At 34.8% G+C, this 21732-nt stretch overlaps 3 protein-coding genes across 14 annotated transcripts in view; 2 read left to right on the top strand and 1 right to left on the bottom strand.

Annotated features, from left to right (window-relative positions):
• Positions 1 to 21732, top strand: part of LOC126927889 (integral membrane protein DGCR2/IDD-like) — a 115201-nt gene that overhangs the window by 27566 nt on the left and 65903 nt on the right. The window contains exon 1 of one of the 5 annotated variants that reach the window (XM_050743881.1): positions 3659 to 3829. The exons of 1 other annotated variant lie outside the window; for it this stretch is intronic. The gene's annotated coding sequence lies outside the window, so the exon portion shown is untranslated. Of the gene's footprint in view, positions 1 to 3658; positions 3830 to 4469; positions 4758 to 21732 lie in introns of those variants that run through there. 3 more of the 5 variants (XM_050743877.1, XM_050743879.1, XM_050743875.1) reach the window with 3 other exon arrangements.
• LOC126927883 (katanin p60 ATPase-containing subunit A-like 2) overlaps positions 1 to 21732 on the bottom strand; it is a 73964-nt gene that overhangs the window by 32312 nt on the left and 19920 nt on the right. For 2 of the 8 annotated variants that reach the window (XM_050743851.1, XM_050743856.1), the window contains 6 exons: positions 2217 to 2417; positions 1845 to 2106; positions 1348 to 1516; positions 1178 to 1290; positions 779 to 981; positions 220 to 616 (listed from right to left, as the gene is read on the bottom strand). In XM_050743851.1, coding sequence (XP_050599808.1) covers positions 232 to 616; positions 779 to 981; positions 1178 to 1290; positions 1348 to 1516; positions 1845 to 2106; positions 2217 to 2417 — 1333 coding nt within the window. In that variant the 3' untranslated portion in view covers positions 220 to 231. Of the gene's footprint in view, positions 1 to 219; positions 617 to 778; positions 982 to 1177; positions 1291 to 1347; positions 1517 to 1844; positions 2107 to 2216; positions 2418 to 2653; positions 2735 to 2777; positions 2849 to 3229; positions 3518 to 21732 lie in introns of those variants that run through there. The other 6 variants (XM_050743850.1, XM_050743852.1, XM_050743855.1 and 3 more) reach the window with 6 other exon arrangements.
• LOC126927890 (integral membrane protein DGCR2/IDD-like) lies at positions 8601 to 21246 on the top strand. Its single transcript, XM_050743884.1, has 4 exons — positions 8601 to 9170; positions 11486 to 11666; positions 13581 to 13729; positions 20926 to 21246. The coding sequence occupies exons 2-4, from the start codon at positions 11585 to 11587 to the stop codon at positions 21097 to 21099; spliced, it is 405 nt and encodes a 134-aa protein (XP_050599841.1). The 5' UTR covers positions 8601 to 9170; positions 11486 to 11584; the 3' UTR covers positions 21100 to 21246.

Raw genomic sequence — 21732 nt, 5'->3', positions numbered from 1 at the left:
ACGCAAAAACAGGACAGTTCGTTAGCGTAGGAGGGAACTTCTTCGTTAGACTGAACTCTGTTGATTGACTATTGAAAGCGCAAAGCGTAATAAGTTATAGTAATTCTTTTGCACGAGATTAAATAATTCAAGAGCGTTATTTTTTAGTATTGATTAGAGTTATATTTTTATATTTCTATACTTTTATATTTTTATATTTTTATATTTTTATATGATAACCATTTATATTTTTTAAAATATCTTGTCTTGGCATACATATTTTTTCCACGCTTCATATCTATCCACATTCGTAACTGTAGGTGACATTTTTTTTAACAATTTTGCTATTATTTTATAATTCTTTAATTCATATTTCAAAGTCGTAATAGATGTTTCTCTTTCTTCAAGTCTTTTCAATATTGGATTCATTTCTAGCTGCCATGCTTGCGTACAAAGCAATTTTATATCCGCACAAGAATATTTTTCAGTAGATTTTATTATGTGACTCACAATATCCATATTCTCTAATAATCGGTTGCTAAGGTATAATTTGAACATATCAAATCGAGTAACTACGTTTGGTAATGATACGTATATATTCTTTTCAAGGCGTCTGCGTAATGCTGCATCAATATCCCTAATAATATATTTACAATAAATATTATTGTTCTGTTATATTAATAATAACGAAGGAATATTCCGAACAACACAATAATTAAGATTAAGATAATGAATAATTATGATATTAAGATATTTTCTACTTAGAAAACATTGAAATAGCTATAAATGATATACATACCAAGGGCAATTAGATGCGGCCAAAAGAACTACATCAGAATTTCTGTTAATTACTAATCTATCCAATCTAAAAAGAAGTTCTGATCTGAATGTCTTTGCAGATTTAGACAATGTATACTTTACTCCTTTATTTGTTCCTATGCAGTCAATCTCGTCGATAAAAATAATTGTTGGCGAATTATTATAGGCAAGTTCAAATAAAACCTGTTCAGTTTAACAAATGTATTTATTATTTATTAAATATTATATTCAAAATTCCTTAAATTCATTGTTTCATCACGAACGTAATATCATTTCGTTTTCCAAACAACTATTCTATTTATATATGAATGACGACAAATAAAAACAAATCTTTTTAAACCTAGAATCTCTTCTTCATAGACAAAGGAAATCAACTTACACGGATATACTTCTCGGAATCACCTCTCCATTTGTCCACCAATGAGCTGGCCGTTATGTTAAAAAAGTTGCATTGGCATTCTGTTGCGACTGCCTTCGCCAACATCGTCTTCCCTATTTCATAATTGCTTGTAAACATGTATGGGAATGAAAGAAATACGAGTATCTTACCTGTACCAGGTGGTCCATATAGCAGAATACTTTTACAGGGAGCAAATGGGCCTTTAAACAAGATAGGGTATTTAAGGGGATACACAATGGCATCCTTAATGGCAGATTTACATTCCTCTAGGCCTGCAATGTTGTCCCAATATACATTAAATTTTTTCAGTATGATTTCCTGCGACAATACAAAGATGAAATGGTGCATAATCTCCGTATTAATTTCCTTGAGTGTTATGTAATTCATTATTTAAAGCTTTACTGAAATCCCTGTGTCATTGATATACAGTGGATTGTTTATCCAAGGTATTTGTTGGATATACAGTGGATATATACAACAATACATTTGTTGGATATTGATATACAGTGGATTGTTTATCCAAGGTATTTGTTGGATATACAGTGGATATATACAACAATACATTTGTTGGATATTGTTTATCCAAGGATAGGTATTTTATTTTTAAAAAGCTTTACAATACGTATATTAATTGAAAATAACTTACGGATAAAATGTCTTCAGCAATCTTCTGCAATTCTGGATTGTCTATATAAAGGTGCCGAGCACAGTTTGATATCTTTGATTGCCTGAATTGTTCCATTGAGACGTTAAATAGCTCTTGTGATGAAGATCCATAGTTTTCATTGGCAGAAATTGGTGTCACTGTTATTGCAAGATTAATATCATCCGTAGCATCACCCCTCATCTTCTGTTGTGCATTCCTCCCTTCCACAGACCCAGATACAGACTCACTTCTCGTTTGTTTGCTAACAGATTTGACACGTTTTACTACTTCTTTGAAGATTGAATGATATTGTAATAGATACGTTGAATATGTTGAGAAAGTTGAATAGTGTTAAATAATTTAAATTCTTACACTTTGTTCGCATTTGTCATTTCCCTCGTCTTTATTTCCTTTTCAGTTATTTTCTTGCACAATATAGGATATTTTTGGAATTTCATCTTGTAATAATTTTCATATTCTCTAAGAATAATTTCCAAATTGACGTTGTCGCAGACTCGATATTTCCGAGATAGACGAGCTTCCCGGATTAATACATCGCTAATGTCTACATATCTAAAAAATATAATTTTTAATTCATTGAACAAATTTTATGCTATGAGTACACACTATACGATAATCATCAATTGGGACAACTGTTTTATTTCTATCCTTTCTATTTATCTATCTATTCTATTTCTATCCTTCTGCTTTTTAATTTCTAATTTTTAAAGTTTGAATTTAAATATATTTTCATTTATAACTAGTTTATCTACGTTATCGATTGAGTTATTCTATAACAACCGAGTTACCGATGTCGATTTTCAAATTTTGATTCCTTCCCCTCTTTCCGCACTAATTTCTATTTCGATTGGTCACCGATATTATTCGAAAAAAATTGCAACTGAGAAGATATCTAAATTGCAATGTACTCACCCATTGCGTTCCAAATAATCACATATAAGGTACAATATGTTCCGATTACGTTCCGAAGTATGACTCTCCTCCTAATGCGACATTTATTTTTTTTTTATTATTAACAATAATTATTAATAATATAAAGATTTTCATGCAATTTTCTGTTACATTGCGAGTTTAATAAATTTGTTACACATAATTTTGTTATCTACTATCTTGATACGCGCAAAGATAAATCTTAATGATATATAATACAGCGTAAATGGTTATAAATAATTAATTATTGACAATAATTATAAGAATTATCGAAAGAAAAAATCATAGATACAAAATCAAATACAAATCATAGATATAAAATCAATCAAAAAATGAACAACAATTGTGAAAAACGCAATATGGCATATCAATGACAAAACACACTCATGACTGTCATGGAAGTTCCAAAGTGCAAAATCTAGAATATTCCTTACCTCTTTAGATTGAGATATCTTATTTGTGGTACCTTGCTGCGATGATTCACCGTTCATTGTGATAGTTTTAAATGTGATAATGATATCCTTGTATTGACTATCGTTTTTCGATAGTTACGAGAATTTTCGTTTATCACTTTGAGACAATCCGTAACTTTCTTTCTCTTATAAAGTTTCCCTTCAACTCCGTTGAAAATTGAGCATCAAACAGGAGACGAACGATTTGTTCGCACACATAAGCAGGGTGCGAATATAATGATGGAACAGTCGAGTCCTGTCTACTATATAGTAAGATGGATACGACATGGAAATAGAAAGAGAAGGCTATATATAAGCATTTTCTGTCCTTGTTTAATCAGGCATGCACACTAGTGGACACTGACGGCGCTCGTTTACCGTTGTTACATATTTCCGGTACAAGTACGCGGGCTTTAGAGAAGGACGGAACGGTCTCTCTCTTTATCCCTATATCGCGTTTTTAGTTCGCTCACGCGCTCTGTACTTATATCTATTACATTTCCACCATAAGCAGCGGCCGTGCAGTGACTTACAAAAGTTTCGAACTCGCGGACGTTTAATCACGTTCCCTACTCCGAAGGGGTAAGTACAAAGTTGCTCGTCTCAGTACTCTTGTTAGAAGTTTTATCATCTTTTTCATTTCGTGGTTACAAGCTTTTCCAGGAAATTCTTATCGTTTTACAAGAGCTGTGGGACACAATGACGTCAGCTATCGATCATATACGCGAATTTGTTGTAAATTAATTAGGAGAATATCTGGAGTTCTTTATCGTTGCCAGCTGTAAAATATTGGAATTTTTCATTTATAATTCTCATATTTTCGACTCTTCCGTTGCCAAGACCACCTTGAAAGATTTTTGGTACGTTCCATCAGCCTTGTTAAAAGTGTGCCCATTGGTTAGCTATATTGATTTTAAAAATCAATACGTATATCAAGTTTATTATCTCACAGAAACAAGGAAATTCGTTTTATTAATGAATTTTCGACGTTTCTTCTCAGTTTCCTTTAGCATCGAACGAAGAACATTATATTTCGTTTAAAAAGATTGAAATTGATATTGAGATAAAATCAAAAAGTATCCGTTGTTCTCGAACATTCTAGTATTCCTTCGCCGCCCGGGAGAAAGACAGGTATGAAGAAAGAGGATATTTTTTTTATTAACTTTTTAATATTGATGTTTCGACAAATATTGACGTGTGCAGTGAGAAAATCAAGTGAAATTTTGAATAATATCGTTTTAATAATTTGTGAAACGAATTAGTTTGGTTTTTTCCATTTTTATTAGTTTCCGTCAGTGCTGATTGACGCGCCACTCCAGTTTCCATTTCCGTTTCTCGAAATTTCCCACGTCCTTAGTCTTTGGGACTCTTTGCCCAGGTAACCGCATTGCTTCTGGGTACGTCTCACCGTTCGGGTCTCTCGAGCTTTCGGTGTCAGTTGTTACCGTTGAAGGAAGAGAAGCTGGTGACGGATATTATCGAATAAATCGTTTATTCTGGAAAAGTTCGAGTAAGTTCGTTCTGTTTGAATAAATCAAGACATAGATCAATTTTTATCGTATCATCGTGATTCGCCATGTCGTACGTTTGGTTTCGGGATACCATATGTTTTTAATTTTTTACTTTTAATTTGACATTTTACGCCTATAATCGTGACAGGAAGATACTTTCAATGAATTATAAATATTTTAAATTATAAATTATAAATATTTGTTATAAATTACAATCATACTACGGGGAAAAGTGAAACATATGTTTTCTTGTGGAACATGTGATAGTAAATTATTCGAAGCATAATAATGCTTAATTAAACATCTATACGGTAACATTTACGGACGAATATTGGGGTAATATTATCGCGTCGCTTTAATCTGGCATTTAATGCTTTGATTGCGGTCTTTGAAATGGCATCACAGATGCTGGTATAATATCACACGAAAAAGGAAGGACCAGTGGTTAATGTTGCAAGTGCACCAGTGCGTTGCAGCCATCGGGGGTGGCTTTGACGCCGGTGCCGAGGAGAGGCGCAGAACGTGTTCGATCGACCCGCGAACGCAGCCCGTGCTCATACTGTGACAGAGTTCGTTTCAGTTAGTCTCAGTCGCTGTTTGCCCGTCGACAGCGTATAGTCGCGCCGGCCAACGATTATTTTTTCTTTTTTTGTTTCTCGATAATTCTCTCGCAACACTCGTTCTATATGTACATAAACCATCAGTTTATCGCGTGATCATTGTTCCCGCTTCCCCTACCTTGTCACGTTCTTCAAAGAAGATTTCCCTTCAGTTTTTTGTTGTTTGGGGAAAATTCATCGCTCGGACACATGGATTTATCGACACGACGGTTTATCGAGGCATCAGCGTGATGTACTTTTCAAGTTTCATATTTTCTCTATGATACTTTCTAAGGAGAATTTAGAATTCGGAAGATATCAATTTCCAGGAAATATAGGTCTTTATGAGACCATCGATAGGTTTGAATTTAATTAACTCTCTTATAATTGGTATTTCAATTTTTTAATTCCTTAAATTCAGCTTTCTTTATGCTGTTAGACGATATAACGCGGGCATTTTATGATATATCGAATATATTCGTATATATTTTACTTTATACATTCGATAAATTTCCTTGGTTGGCCGGCCTGCAACCCACATACGGCACTTAATAAAAATTTGTTTCGTTAGAGGTCGGTGTTTGTTCATCTTCGTCATAAAAATGTCATGACGTCATATCATATCACAAGGGTTCTTCTGAAAGCTAGATATTCGATAACAAGATGGTTAATTAATGGTTTTCGGTAGCTTGCAATGTCAAGCTTTGAACTGGCGGGATCGCCTTGCTGTCAAATCGCCATTCAGCAGCGACCATATTCTTTAACTACGTTCAAGACGTATATCACGCTACAGAAACCATCAAAGGGGGATAATTGCAAGTTAGTTGCCTCTTAGAAACGAGACAGTTGGTTGTTACTTGTTATCCGTAGTTGGTAGTTGTTCTCCTTAGTCGCCACATATTATAGAGACAACATTCATAGTCACCAGTTGCCTTCGCTAATAGTTTCTTGTTGTCTGTAGTTAGTTCTCGTCATCGCTATGTATTCCATCAACCACGTAAAATTTAACATATAGGATTTTATTCTTTTTTATTCTTTCTGTAGAAAGATTCTTTAAGTAATATGAATTTAAGTAACTATTTTATGATACAATAAAGTGGAAAAACGATTATTTTACGTAACGTAATTTTTTAAAGAACTTTGAATTTAAAGGATTCAGATAGATATCTTAAACGTAATTAAACCCTCCATATCGTAACAAATTAAAAGAAATTGCGCAAGAAAGTACAAATACATTTAATGCATAAAACATATATTTAAAATCCAAATGTAGGCGTTGACGCGTGCGTGCTACATGTTCGAAACATTCGTTACATCCGCGATAAAATTTGTAACGACGAAGAAGCTTAACATATGGTGTGCTTCAAGACGACAGCAAAAATTGTTGGCGGATTTTTCGAAATTTCTTCCATTCTTAATAAAAATATATTGTATAAATATAGTAGGATTTTTCAAATTTAAATAGTTATAATGATTTGAAACTTTACAATCGTACGGTTCTGTTTTATCCTTTGAATATACCTGTCATTTTCATATCTCCTTTTAACTAAACTAAATATTTGGAAATCCTATAATTTGTACACTTCTATTTGTGAATAAGATCGATGAAATTAAAGCGTAACTATGCTTTCAATAATGGCTTCGATGTATTGCTCACCATTATGGCGGATTAACGTCTCTAAGTGATCGACCTTAATCACTAAATGGCAGCCGCGATTCAGTGGTAGAGCCTTACACATGACGGACGTTGCAAGCGCTTCTAAGACGTCTATTGTGAAACGTTTCCAATAGCATCGGTTACGACGACGGTGAAATCCGAATAGAAATATATATCGCGTATCGCTTCAGCCTGACATGTCTTAAAATAGAATCACAATTTTTCGTTCTTTAAAAAAACAAAAAAAGTCTATAAAAATTATATGCAAATAAAATAGATAAATGGATAAATGGTTGTACAAATTTATAAAACAGATATTACAAATATACGTAAATAAATTATATATTTATAAATTGTTTGTTTAAATATCTGTTTGTTTAAATAAATAAAAGGGATATTTACGACTTACAATGAACGTAGTCGTATTTTTAGTTTTAAACAAAGCAAAAACGGATAACAACTTTTTAAAATGTAAAACTCAACGCAACAGTGGTTTTTTTTAATTAATCAATAACGTTCAAAGTTAATTAATTTAGAGTGGTTTGTACATTTTGTATGCTCGCCGTATTTTAACGTTTGATGTGTAACGTTTGATGTAGTACTTGATGCCCGAAAAATCGAAAAATAATTAAATTTGATCGTTTCGTCGAATTTACAAGTGTGTATATTCGTGTGAAATCCTATGTGCTTGTGTATGCTGATGTGAAAGGCGGTAATATATTTTTCTTTTTTCGATTATTGTTGTCAACTTTTGTGTGGAATAAATCAATTCCGTGAATAGAAGTGCAATCAATACAGCTTACTATGAGATGATAGCACAACAACAGTACATATCGCCATTGATGTCAGCTTCACAAAATTTCTCGAATATCGAGGTTGTCCATTTGGGTTAAGAATTTATTTCCAAAATGCCACAAGCACGAATATCTTATGGAAATCCACTGTATTTCCACTGTAATTTTTAATAATCAGATTCCATATTGTATGCTACGATTCGAGGAAAATCCGCAGCTAATTATTATCTTTGCTGCCTTTAAATACCATAAATAGTCGTCCGTAAATTTTAAAAGATTTTCTGTGCCATACTTATATTGTGTATTTTAGTCTTAAGGTGCGGGTCGTGTTCAATTAATTGAAAGTGATGAAACTGTAATGGGTCACGATAGTCAAATATTAAAAATGGTCTCGTTGGCTACATTTAAAATCTTTACGAGATATATATGCATAGTACGTTGCTACTAGCAACGGGTAGCGATGAGCAATAGAGAACAGTACCTTCCTTATCTCGTCGTGATTATGTACATACCAGTAATGCACAGTACTCGTACTGAATATCTTACAACATCTACATAGATTTTCAGATTTGTTTCGAATATTACCAGCATAACCATGATAGTAGAATTCTGTTACAGTATTAATTCTATAGTGCCGTTATGCATAATACAGCCCTAAAATGTTTCTACAAATATACGAATATTTTCGTCAGCTACTATATTCCAACCATGGCTTATTATGAAAGGAAATATATAACGAAATTACTTGTTTTTTTAGACTAAATTAGTTTAATTTGAATAATTTTAGTAATTGTGTAGGATCGAACAACAACTTATCATTAGCTTCACTCGAGACTTGATTGCACGTAGCAACGTAATTGCGTTGGAACTGAGGGTAGAAAACAATGTCAACCGTTAGACGCGTCTGTCTGGCGAATGTGTAACGCGTGAATAATAGATGGCGGCAATCACGTGAACCCTACTTATAGCTGTTTCGGTTTATATCGTAGCATTCAACCTAGGGTATAACGATAGGGATAATTAGAAGTTCAAAGGCCGGCTGATCAGCCTCATTTTGTTCCATTTTTTAATCAAGCGATGAATCGACAAATTGTACAGATTTCGATGGTTATCACAGTTCTCTGGGAATTTTAAAGCGCGGTTCGTCGAATTTAGTCGGATTGGCTACAGACTCTTTTACGAGCAGCTTGAAACTCGATCTAGTTTCGAGAAAATGAAAAATTCGTTTTATCTCTTTGTTTCCCTGTTCCTTCCTTCCTTCCTCTTTTCTTTGCTTTTTACATTGCGTTAAGACCGGCTAAATAATATTGATTGCCATGGACGTTGGCTGGTTTAAAATCACTGACATCGACGATAACAAAAGTAAGTTTGATGATTATTTATCTGAGCCGGTGTTATTCGACTTGAGCTCTGCACATTTGTTAATATTATTCTAGTAGGGATGAGATACTACAAATTTTAAATAACTTCGATTAAAATTATATTATAAAAATTATATTACATTAACGTTTAGAAGTCAATAAAGTGGAAAGAATTACGCGAGATAATGTAAATATAAATTATATTACAAGGAAACAATACGGCTAGGTAATTTGAAACATTCTGGCTAAAATTGCATTCTTTCAAAGTTAGGACGTACAGTATTTACAAAGTAGATTAAGTATCAAATGGGGTACTTAAGAAAATTTATGTTATCATTCTTTAGTAAACATTTTCAGGTAATAGCCTTCTGCAAAAGCTGCTTTACGTTACGTTAACGTATTCATTATTAATATTAATCATATTGTTCTTATCTCCTAGGGGCATAACAATCCATTTTTATATTGTGTTAAAGCTAAATTTCTATTAGATTGTCGCAAAATTTTCTTTCGTTTTATAAAGAAATGATAGATACACAACATTTTTTGTTTTATGTTATTTTATATTAAATTGGAGAAAGGTGGATCGCACATAATTCAATAAAATAATATAAAGCAAAAAATATCGTACATCTATCATTTCTTTATAAAACGAAAGAAACTTTTCGAACAACCTAATATTTCTCTCCAACGACACTTCTACGATGTTAAAATATTTGATAAAAATATTTGATAAAAATATTAAGAAATTCTAATATTGATTTAAACCTATCGATTTATTTACTTTTCGCTGCCAGAAATTGTTAATTATGATTTCCACTTAAAAGCGTATTTCGTATTATGAGGATAAATGATCAAATTCATCTCTAATATACACGTTAGAGAGTCATTTATAGCTGCAATCCTGTTTACCGCTCATATTCCTGGAACTCGATAATTCACTAGGCGATTGCTTTAACCGTGCAGAATACATCCATAAATAATTAATCGCTATTAATATTCCATCGACTTTTGAAAATCCCTGATGTGATCTATTTCACGTGATGAGAATACGTGTAAAGTGAGGTTATTGCTTGATTATCTTTAGTCGAATAAATCGAGTGATTCAAATTATAATGCGGAAGAAAGTCAAAACTATGTATATTATTTTTTTCAATTTTTATGTATCATTTTATGTATCATTTGACGGAAGGAAATTTGGTAAGTAAGGTTCACCTTTTTTAATGTCAATGATTTTGAGATATGTTATTAAGCTCCAAATTCTAAGCAATCTTCTATATATATAACATACGTATAATAGCCAAAGTTCAACTCCCAAGTATACGCAAAGCTTTTATTTTCAATTTATGCGATACCACTATGTTTCATGAATTTATTTGCTAACGGTATTGAAACAAATAACAAGCAGAGGACGAACTATCCGTGAACTGTTTTGCCAACGAGTACGCTTCCAATATTTTCTGTTTGAGAAAACACACTTGTTGCTGTTGCAACTCCAAATATTTTTACAGCCGACGCTTTTGCCATGAATCATCGGCTAACATATAAAATAAAGAAAAGCCATAGTTGATTGTAATGGAAATTTAGAAAACCTGAAACTCGATATAGAAGGGAAAAATAAAGGAAAGGAAGGGAGAGATAATTGGAAGCTTGGGGCCAGGTTTAATTCACTGAAACCGGGCTGCTTGTGTCATCACGAAACAGAATTGCCAGTACGTCATTTCTGTGCTCCCGTCCTCGTAAAAACGGTTTCACTCGTTAAGAAAAAACGAATAGGCGGTGAAGAGAGAAAAAAGCAGACAGAGAGCGCTTTTAAAAAGCTGACGAAGCGTGCGTTGCCACAACGAGACACACAGTGCTATTTGTCGTTTTAAATTGCGCCGCAACTTGTTTTTGAGATCTTTGCTAGAGACACGTGAAAACACGTTGGAAGTATATTTCTTGTTTTTGTGGAATTTAGCTGGAAAATGAAAAATAACGTAAAACATGTACTTACGACTTACAGAGTAATCGAATGTATACACTATAATAACCAGCGATTTAAGACTTTAAAAGATCGAAAGAAAAGAAAAGAAAAGAAGAAAGATAATATGTTGTGGCAGTCTAACTCGATCTAAGGAAATAGAGAGGGAGGGGGGGGGGCAAAGCTTGTTAATCTGGAAAGAATACAAGCATCAATTTCAAGCACTTATAGGGAATCAAGCGGGCTTGTTAAGGTCGTAAGTTGGACAATTATCCCGTGTTAGGTTCAATCAGCTTAGTCTTACACAAAATTGATCTAATCATGTGAAAACAAATGTATTCTGATTTTTGTCGCAGATATTTCTGGTCTACGCATTCCAGTGCCCGCACTACTGACATTAAAACACCTGATTTTCCCATTTACTACAGCGACAAATTTCTTGATCCTTCACAATCATGAAGGACTTGTCTGCGACAATACCTGCAATGATCATCTGTGTGCAGGCTATTTTCATCACTATCTTCCCGTTAGGGGCTGGTAAGTTGATACTGATTAATTATACCATCGAAATTCTATATAATGGCTAGAAAAAATATTTGCATCATTACCCTCATTTCCTAACGAAGCGCGTTTTTTTACCAAGTTTTATATTTCATTTCATAGTATCAAATCCCTGTGGTTACACGAAAGTATTAAATGATAGGAAACTTGATATACACGAATTTAATTAATTAATAAGTTAGTCGATATACAGCCATTATTATTTCATGTGAAATATTATAACGTCAAAAACTTAACGTTCTTGTACGTACAGTATTAATCACAAATTGTAAGAATGTTTACTGATAAGCAAAATAGATAATATGGAAAACGCAGACCTATGGAAAGAGAATTCCTGACATTAGACAGGAATACGGGATTGCACGAAATATTTTATGGTATGTCTAACATGGAGAATATATGCGGCGAAGTACGAAAAATTCATCCTGAGATATGTATACGACCTACGCGGTACGGGACGTGTTATAAATGGTTTCCGCCACTCAGCCGTATTTGAATTTGTGAACACGATCGAACAAATGACGCGACAATTATTAATTGCCGTCTCTGCCTTAGTAACGATTCGCGTTGGAACGAGGTCGAATCGTTCCGATTCCACGCGCGATTAACAAATAATTACAGTGGACATCAATTACTTGGATGACCTTCGTCATTTCAGCTTAAAACGATTAATTTGATCAAACCAACCAATTATTTCAGTTAATACAATCTGCACTTTAAATTCGCACGTCTTGTGTATACACACCGGGCCAGAGAAAAGTTTTCATTCGTTCGAGTAGAACCTTCGTAGTCCTTGAGGACGCGTGTCGCTTCTCGTGCACCTAAAGTTTCGCTCAAATTAACCGATTTATTTGAATTCGAGCGAGTGAAAACCTCTTTGTCACCGTGAGTTTGTTACTTAATTGATACTTTTAGATGCCCTTTGCTTTCAATCTCTTACATCCATTCTTAATTAGTCAAGTCGTTTGACTTTTGACAAGTATTTTGAAACCATTTTACTAACACGAACCTACTTTTTTACTTGAGATTATCCGCTATTTTTATTCAAATGTATATGTACGTATATACACTTTTGAATTTTAAACGAACCTTCTATTATACCTATATCCTTTAAGTGCCGTTTCAAGTTTCAAGAGACTTTAACTCGGATAGCTCGACTTGGAGTTCTAACGTATACTGTGAAGCACACTTGCGAAGTAAAACAGCAAACACGATATAAAAACTTTTTCCCCATGTAAGAAATCGAATAATCTATTTCAACGGTGCTTTAATCTCATCGATGAAGCATCGATGCAACGAAGAAGCATCGTGATAGCCGCAATGCGGATCCGTTGAACAAAAATTTCCTGGTACGGTCGTTTTCGTAATGTTATTAACCGTTTTAGTGTCGGATGTTTCAAGACTCCGTATCGGTTTGTGCTATGCAGCGCGATAGCGCTTCGTTTATTTATTTGCCAGGAGTACCGATCGACGCGATCGCGCTGCCCTTTTTCATCCTGTTTTTTTCATCGAAATATACCGTTCGACGTGCTCGCGCTTCATTTCATCGGTTATACTGGAAGCGTTACAACAAACGTTTGCGTGATAACATTCTATAATGCAGGATTTGGTTTTCCGATTCAAGAGGTAATTTTTTATATTGGTTTTTTTTTTTTTTTATTTGGTTTATGATTATTTGAAAAACAAGTAATTACGAGAGGAAACTCTGATATGACTCGCGACGAGCACGCTTGAGCGCGTTGCGAATTAATGATCGTGACCATACATCGTGGCACAATTTACCACGGTACGCGAATAGAGCGATCACGCTGCGTGGCGTTAAAACGGTTAGCGTAACTGCGCGTACGATTGTCGAGTGGCAAAGATATTGACGCTGGTAATCGTTTTCAGTGGCTTTAGGAGAAGATTGTACTGATTTCGAAGGAAAAGCTGTCTCGCATGGAATGACGTATGTGCCGGGACCATCGGTTTGCAACCTCTGCGTCTGCTATCATATGGAGCCAAAATGGTGCCAGGCTATGTTCTGTTCACCTCCTTTTGTAAGTATATGCTCATTCTAAGAGCAACCAGCTTAACACAACCATGAGAAACTAAAGTACACCGTTAACGCTTGCATGCTGGTCGTTAAAACACATGCTGCGCGAATAGGGTACACAGCGATTCATTTAACTCGCCTTGAATTAGTTTTAGAAAGACAAACATGGACAGGGATAATTTTTGTCACGAGCCGTTTAATTTATTCGTTCATTAGAACGAATTAATTTACACCTGCTGAGATCGCGATTGATGTGACAAATTCGAAATCTTGTTCCATATAAATATTTTTAAACAAGCACGTCGTAAGCTTTGTATATTTTTTAATCGCAACGAAACTGTTCAGAGAAATGCTGAAATTATTAATTAGAAAAGGAGATTTCTACGCATCGTTGTAAAAGTGTCAGGGAAAATATTCGTGAAACAGTTACGTTGTTACAAGTTCTACAAGAAGAAATATTGAAAATCAGGTTCCACTTATTCCGTTGCACGTGTAAAAGGTATCTTGCGTTCGCGCAAAAAATCTCTGAAGGATACATGCTTTATAATAATTGGAGTGTCGAAGTTGTTACGCGGATCGGCGTACACGTACCTTTTAATGAAACTAGGTTACTCATTCGTTATTCGTTCCTAATTTTCAGCTTCACGATTTTTACGCAATAAAATTTTATACACCAGTTCGGTTTATAAATGATTCAATTCAAATTTAACAGAATTAAAGTTGAAATAATCATTTGTACTTCATTAAAAGGTTCTTTCAGCATCTCGTTTTAATATTTTTATTGGTAATATTTTGTTAATCGTTATATTTAAATGGAGTTTTTCAAAGGAGAGACATTTTAAGGTAGGAAATGGACATACATTTATAATAAGAATTCAGAAGAAAGAATATTTCATACAGAAAGAATTATTCCGTATGTATAAATAACTACGCTATGAATTTTATATGTATCGGATATTCCTTCTGGTTAATGTATCTGATGTTTTTTCACGCGAGGTAGCGTATATTTGCATCTATATGTCTCTTCGTTTCTCAGTAGTAAAACTTAGCATTCATGCGGCTGATAAGTAGTTACGCATTGACAACGAGAAACATAAAATGAGTAAGAAGCATGAGACATTCTATAAGAAAAATAAAGTTGTTTTTATCTTTCATTGCATATTCGTCAGAATATTGTTAATAAATATTTAATTTAAGATTTCAGTTGAAATAAATACATAGGATTAGACATTTATTTATATATGTATCTATGAACGCATTTGACATAAAATTTTGATAACGACTAAAATTATATATTCTGATATTAAATTAATTTAATGAGAATAAAAAACTAACTTTTTTAAACAAGATTTTGTATAAAGTTATATTTATTAGGAAAAGTTCGTTCATCCCTTTATAATATCATAGGATTAGACTCATAGCTGTGTAAATCATTTCATGGAATAGTATATGTGTGCCTGTGTGTTCTAAGTTTTTATCATAAAAATGCTAAATGTACTAGGAGATGTTTTTAAAAATTCATAAATTTTTCTTCATCAAACATATCAATCGTTATATTGAATAGTTAATTATCTTTTATTTGTTTCGAGCTGCACATTGATTGAGACATTCGTGTTGGTTATAATTGCGAATTTAACGCAGTTAAACGAAGTTGTTTGAATCCCTTGCGAGCATGTAAATATATCGTCGAATTAATAGGTCAATTACTTGAGGTTGGAATTGAATGAAAGGGAAAGGTGGAGGAGAAGTCTTGCGTTTGAATGCGGGACACTTTTAAAGCCCACAGTTCGCTGAAATTGCCAGAGAATTCAATTAAATGGCGAATTAAACCATTGAACTGAATCTGTTTCCAATCGCGAGCTTAGAAGTTCTATCCTTTGAATTTTTATATCAGTCAACTTTCTTTTTGTACGTACGGTAACGAATATAATTCATGAATTAATGAAGTATGTAATTGGATGAAAGTTCTTCTTCCTGGATTCAGTTTAGACTAAGAAAAATTATATAATAACGAAATTATCAACTTAAAATTGATAGAGTGTATAGCTTCTTTTTTTTTTTTTTTTTTTTTTTTTGCGTGAGGAGGGGAAAATGCTGTTACGCATACCCAGTGATGCGGATCACTGGGTTATGTGGGACTCGGGCGGATGTTGTTGCCATACCCACTAAAAACCCCTCCTCCTTTTTCCTTTGCTTTGAGGACAGACAACCCCGGTAAAACCTGTCGGCAGTCATCAGGTTGTCCTTTCATGCCCCGTTGTATCTTCTTCTTCGGGCAGTTATTCTGTATATTCTGTATTGCTCTCGTCATCTTCTCAGCTAGTTCGGAATACTGGGCTGATCTCCTTCTGTGGTTCTTTGTTGTCTTGTATCTCTGCCTTCACTGCTCCGAGTAGTTGTTGTTGCTCTCGTTCTCCTCCTTGCCTCCTTCAAGGCCTTCGTTGTCACCCTCCTGTGAGACATGACGGTCTTGCGAAATTGCCTGAATTTATCCCAGCTCTCGTTCTTGGCGGTCACCGTGGCGATCAGATTGTCCACGTCTATCTTCTCGCCAAGAGCGTTCTCCAGCTCAATCCTTCTGTCCGTTCACTTCGGGCACGTGAAGAGGGCGTGCTCTGCATCGTCGTTAGGGTCTCCACAGTCGAGACAGTTGCTGTCGCTGCTCTTGCCAATCCTCTTTCTATAGACACCAAAACTCCTGTAGAGGTGGCCGTGTGTGCGTTATATATTTATTGGACGTGCGTGATAGTTGTAGTAGTTGGGCCTGGTCCGCTGTAGATGTCGCTGCCGTCGTCCGACACTAGTTAGTGTCGAGTGGTGGTATTTGGCTTGTCGAGTGCCGCCACACTCCCATGCCCGGTTAACAGCTGCATGGTGTGATGATCGATGTCCATCTTCTTTTTGGTAAATAGCAGCGCACTCGGTATTAATTTCCTTGCGCCTCCAGTTCCTCCTTCAGCTCGTTGCCGTCATCCGCGCCGATCCTGGTCTTATGGATCTTGTTCCTCTCGTAAGTCTCTCCGAGCATCTTTATCTTTATGTAGATCGGGAGATTCCCGGTCAACGTGCAAAGTGCCGCGTGGGAGACGGTACGCTATGCCGTCGTTGTTATGCACAGGGCCGTTCGTTGTGCCCGTTTCAGCTTCTTCCTGTTCTTATCGGTATTCGCTAAGCTAATTCTTCTTTCTGAACCCATACTGCCTCCGATGGAACGGGTCCGTTCCGATGCATCTCTCGATGATCTTCTTAAAGCATTTTTCCCAGATCTTGCTCATGGCTGGGAGTATGCTTATCGGCCGGTACGCGATCCTTTCCCGGCTTCCTTAGCAGTATTACTCTGGCCGTCTTCCAGCAGTCTGGTTCCAGCTTGCTTCCAGCTCCTGCTTCCAGCAGTCCAGGAGTCTTCCATCGACTCCTGCAGCCTTCTTGGTGTTCATTCTTCCGGCGGCATCGACGACATCGCCTTCGCCGATGACGACGCTGAAGCTGATGCCTTCTTCTTCTTCGGTCTCTGCCTCTTCGCGGCCCTCGTAATGGGAGGGTCCGTGTCCCATGGTGAATAGCCTCTGTAGGACTGCTTCCACCATGTCGATCGGCATGTCGTTGCTTGATTTCTTGCTTTTGCATCTCTTCATGACTGTGCGATAGGGTTTGCCTTCTTGCTTTTCTGTATGGATGGAAACGCGTTCGAAAAGTAGAACGGAGTAATTAGCGATGCACGATCCCAGGCTGTTGAATATTTTTCCATCGGGAGAAGTCAGGTCGGGCGATACAAGATTTATATGCTCGTTCTGCCAGTTATTTCAACGTCTGTTACGCGATAGAAAATGAACATAAATGAATAATAAATGTATTACAGCCATAAAGATTGCTTGATGTACGCCACCGTTTTTCCCCTATTTCTCCGATACAATTTTCCTTTTTTTTTTCTTTGCGAAACATTTTACTAATCGCGAGAAATTGTATTGCCGCCTGGTACGTATTCGAATTATCCTCAATTATTCTCGGTTGTTTCCGTTTCCTTTGGATTTACATAAGTACTCGTTTGATGTACGTGCAGAGTGAGATAATAACTATTAACAGCTATAAAATAAGAAGCGAAAATACGTTGAAACTCGACTTCTAGATTCGCGAGACTTTGCAGAGCTTCGAAACTCTCGTGTTTCAAACCTAATAAAAAGTTGTAGAGGGAGAATTACATTGCGAGATCTGTTAAGGAAAATCGTATCGTTGTAATAGGATTATTTCAGCGAGGGAAATTCCGTGTTGCGTGTAACGCGTTGCAAAGCCATGAGCTTTCTTTCGGGTTAATATACATAATCGCCTTATCGAACTTTCCATCTCACACGTGAATTTTGCATTTCAATCTTCTTACTTGCAGTCCAGTCCAGTCCAGTTTAGTGTGACTAAGCTAAATGTTTTATAGAGAGACGTACAACTGTATGAAGGGGAGATCAATAAATTAGGTTATCTTTAAATCACTGACAATTATTTCATCGACACGATTTCACCGGCAGCGAATTCACCGGCAATGTCTATCAAAGTTTATTTACCGATACACCGAGTGAAATCACCACAATCATTTCACCAATATTCTCCTTTGTCGATAATTATCATGCTTGCCACTACATGTTATCGTTGATTATATGTCTTTATTTACACATTCGTTTACGCGCATAACGAGATAAACGAAGAAACGAAAATGATATGTTGTCATGATGTATTGTTAAATTACTAATTAACACGAGTTATATATCTACCTACATGAAAGCTTCTAAATATCAATTATAATTCATGAAAGCACACAAGCTATTTTGCTATACACAAATAGAATTATAAGGAAATGTTACGTGCTAATGATTTAACGAAATCTATTCCTCTGTACATTTGACATTTCTGTATTATTACTTGTGTACTTTCTGCTCTTGTTTACGTCATCGGAAGTAAAAATACGTTAAGCGAATCAGCTGATCTATTTGAGCGATTCAATGGCTCGGTCTTCTCTTATGCGACTACCAAGTAGAAGATAAGTTCTTCTAGATAAGTTATATAACATTTTATAACATCCAAATTAACTATTTTTTTTCTTTTTCTCTTTCTTTTTCTTTTTCTTTCTCTTTTTCTTTTTTTTTCCTTTTTCTATTTCTTTTTTTTTCTTTCTCTTTCTCTTTTTTTCCCCCTTTCTCTTTTTCTTTTTTTTTTTTTTACCTGGGGGAAATCCGCTCGGACACGAAGCCACTTCTTAAGTGGCGTGGTAGTGAACATCCAAATTAACTGGGGCACTAATTAGCTGAAGCTTCTAGTCAAACCAGGTATCAGTCTTTGTACGCAAAGGCATTCATTACAATCGTTTAAAGTTTGAAGAAACACCGTTACAAATTCGTGATATAAGAGAAAGCGATTCAAAACTCGGATTCATTTGTTGGAACGACGCCGTGGGCAAAAGTACACAATGGAAAACTTTCTTCCAAGACCAATTGATAGCGCTGACGTAATTAAAATGTGACGATATTGCCAGCGACGTTTCTCCAAATAGACGACTAACTTATTTACGAATTGCCGTAACACGATTGCCGCTGGTAATACGGTTAGTAATCAGTTTATTGAATTTTCGCTTGACGTGACATCGTCGAGTTCCTAGAGAGATTCTTCTCCCTTGTAAAACTATGTTTCTGCAACGACTGTATTTGTTGAATTGCCGTTCGTGAACAAGTCCTTCTCTTTATTACGTGTAATAGATTCTTCTTTTTAAGTTTTAATTTACATTGGTAATTTTCTATAATTTATTACTCGAATATGGTAATTTTTTCTTAAAAAGTTTGCTTTTTCTACAATTATTTTACTACAAAACCCATCAAAAACATGATGTATGTATGTATATATACTCTCAAATATTATCGGTTTATTCTCAAGCTATAGTTCAATTTCGGAAATTGCCAATTAAAATCATAAAAAAAAAAAAAAAAAAAAGCACACACAGAAAGTTCGTTAAAATATGCGATTTTCCAATCAAGATATAGTATTTATTCGAGTAATATAGATTACAGTAGCGATGGTGACGACAACGATGAATGGACTGATTCTTCGTGCGAAAATAGATTGGAAGCGCAGAACGATGCATTGTTTCAGGGAATATCGATTTTCAAGCATGGTTTTAAAGTACGTGTGCGCGTGACTAGATTTGTTAATTAATGCCGCTCCCAGATTTTCAATATATAAATGTGACACCTACATATCTTTAAGCTTAAAACAATTGGACTAACAATTTCGTTAAATTTAAATCAATATTTATCTTTTTAAACGCAACAATATTTTTAATGACAACTTCACGTGTAAATCGAGTGCATACATATTCGATCGTTCTTGAAAACCTGATTCTCTGCGAAGAGAAAAAATCCTTGAATAAAGATTTGATCTACGTTTTATATGCTACGTTTTACATCCACCTCTTTTCAGATATACCTCTCTATTTAAAATCATAGATCGTCACACTCTATAGGTATTTCCTTGAAAAGGTTAAAGTCGTTCTGTATAAAACCCAATTCAAAGGGGAAGGAAATTCTGCGAAAAATTCTTTCAGATTTGCCTATGTTTGAGCTCGAATCAAAGCAATCCTGTAGAATAGGATAGGATGATTCTGTATTATTCCTTGTGTACTTTCTGTTCCTGTTATTTACAATAGGATGATTATGCGTTTAACTTCTCATAGAATCTCTCTGATTCCGTATGATATCATCAATGTTTTTGAAATATGTTATTGGTGTCGTAACGTCAACCGTTTTCAGTGCAAATTCAATTTTGAATCGCAATTTCCATGTTTGCGTGGCAAAAGCGTAAAATCGATAACGCACGCAAACATGTCTTCTTTGCTAATGGCGTACTATAAATATAAATATTTGAATAAATATTGCGAATTTCATATTGCTAAAAGATTTATACTATTTGTTCGTAAATAATCGTCGGATCTATATTTAAGTTGAAACTGCTGATGAAATTTTGTTTCATAGCACAAATTATTCTTCCCGAAATGTACGTTTAGTGTTATAATATATTTGACCAATGGTTCTCAAATACTAGTTTTGCAAAAGCAATGGTTGAATTGGAGCAATTCTTTTTTCTTTCATTCTTTGAATGACCTGGATTTTCGAGTAGTCTAGTGACGATTGATCCGTACAATTAATCGATTTCTTTTTATTACAGAGCTGCAAGAAATTCCGCATTGGACGCCGCTGTTGCGAGTTCCAATGCCTGGATGAGGTTGACAATGGGTATTGGTCGGGATCTGATGTGGTCATTGTCAATGGTTCAGCTAGACTTGAAAAACATAGTGTATTGTGGATGCTGGGCTTAGTGATAGTAATTGTAATATTTTAATTTCTCAATAAAAATTCCGATGGCGCCGTTGACAAAATTCGTACCTTATAAACATCGACGATTAGCTTCAGCCATCGGGAAAAGAAGTAGTGTATGTATGTAGTGTGTTAACGAAGTAGTAAAAAGTAGTGTAAAAGAAGTAGTGTATGTATGTAGTGTGTTAACGAAGAATCATTTGTAACTGAATAATTATACCTCGAGAAGATTATACCTGAGTAATTATATTTATTCTTATTTTCTTCCCCTTTATTTCATTTGAATAGATTTTTGTATTCAAAGAGCGAGGTATGGTTATATCAGACGGGTTAATTTGTTTTTACATATGTCAAAAGAATGAAAGGAGATGACGATGAATCGGTGACAGGTAGAAAATTGTAATCTGTTGTATTTCCATGGTACTGTAGTTGATTATATTTTGTTCAATATTATTCATATTCTATCATGTAATTTTGGAATATATATACATATACATATATGAAAATATAGTGGTATACTTATCCCCTAATCTTTATGATTTCTATGAAACTTTTATGATTTATTGTCACTTGTATGAAGTATGGAAATATAAAAAATTGATAAAATTATTAATAATATTTACAAAGAAAAAGTGAGCTGTTGGATATACAGGGTGGT

This window comes from Bombus affinis, unplaced genomic scaffold (genome assembly GCF_024516045.1).
Source record: "Bombus affinis isolate iyBomAffi1 unplaced genomic scaffold, iyBomAffi1.2 ctg00000293.1, whole genome shotgun sequence".
Lineage (NCBI taxonomy): Eukaryota > Metazoa > Arthropoda > Insecta > Hymenoptera > Apidae > Bombus > Bombus affinis.
Note: the sequence above shows the minus strand (reverse complement) of the source record. Positions and strands in the feature narration are given on the sequence as shown.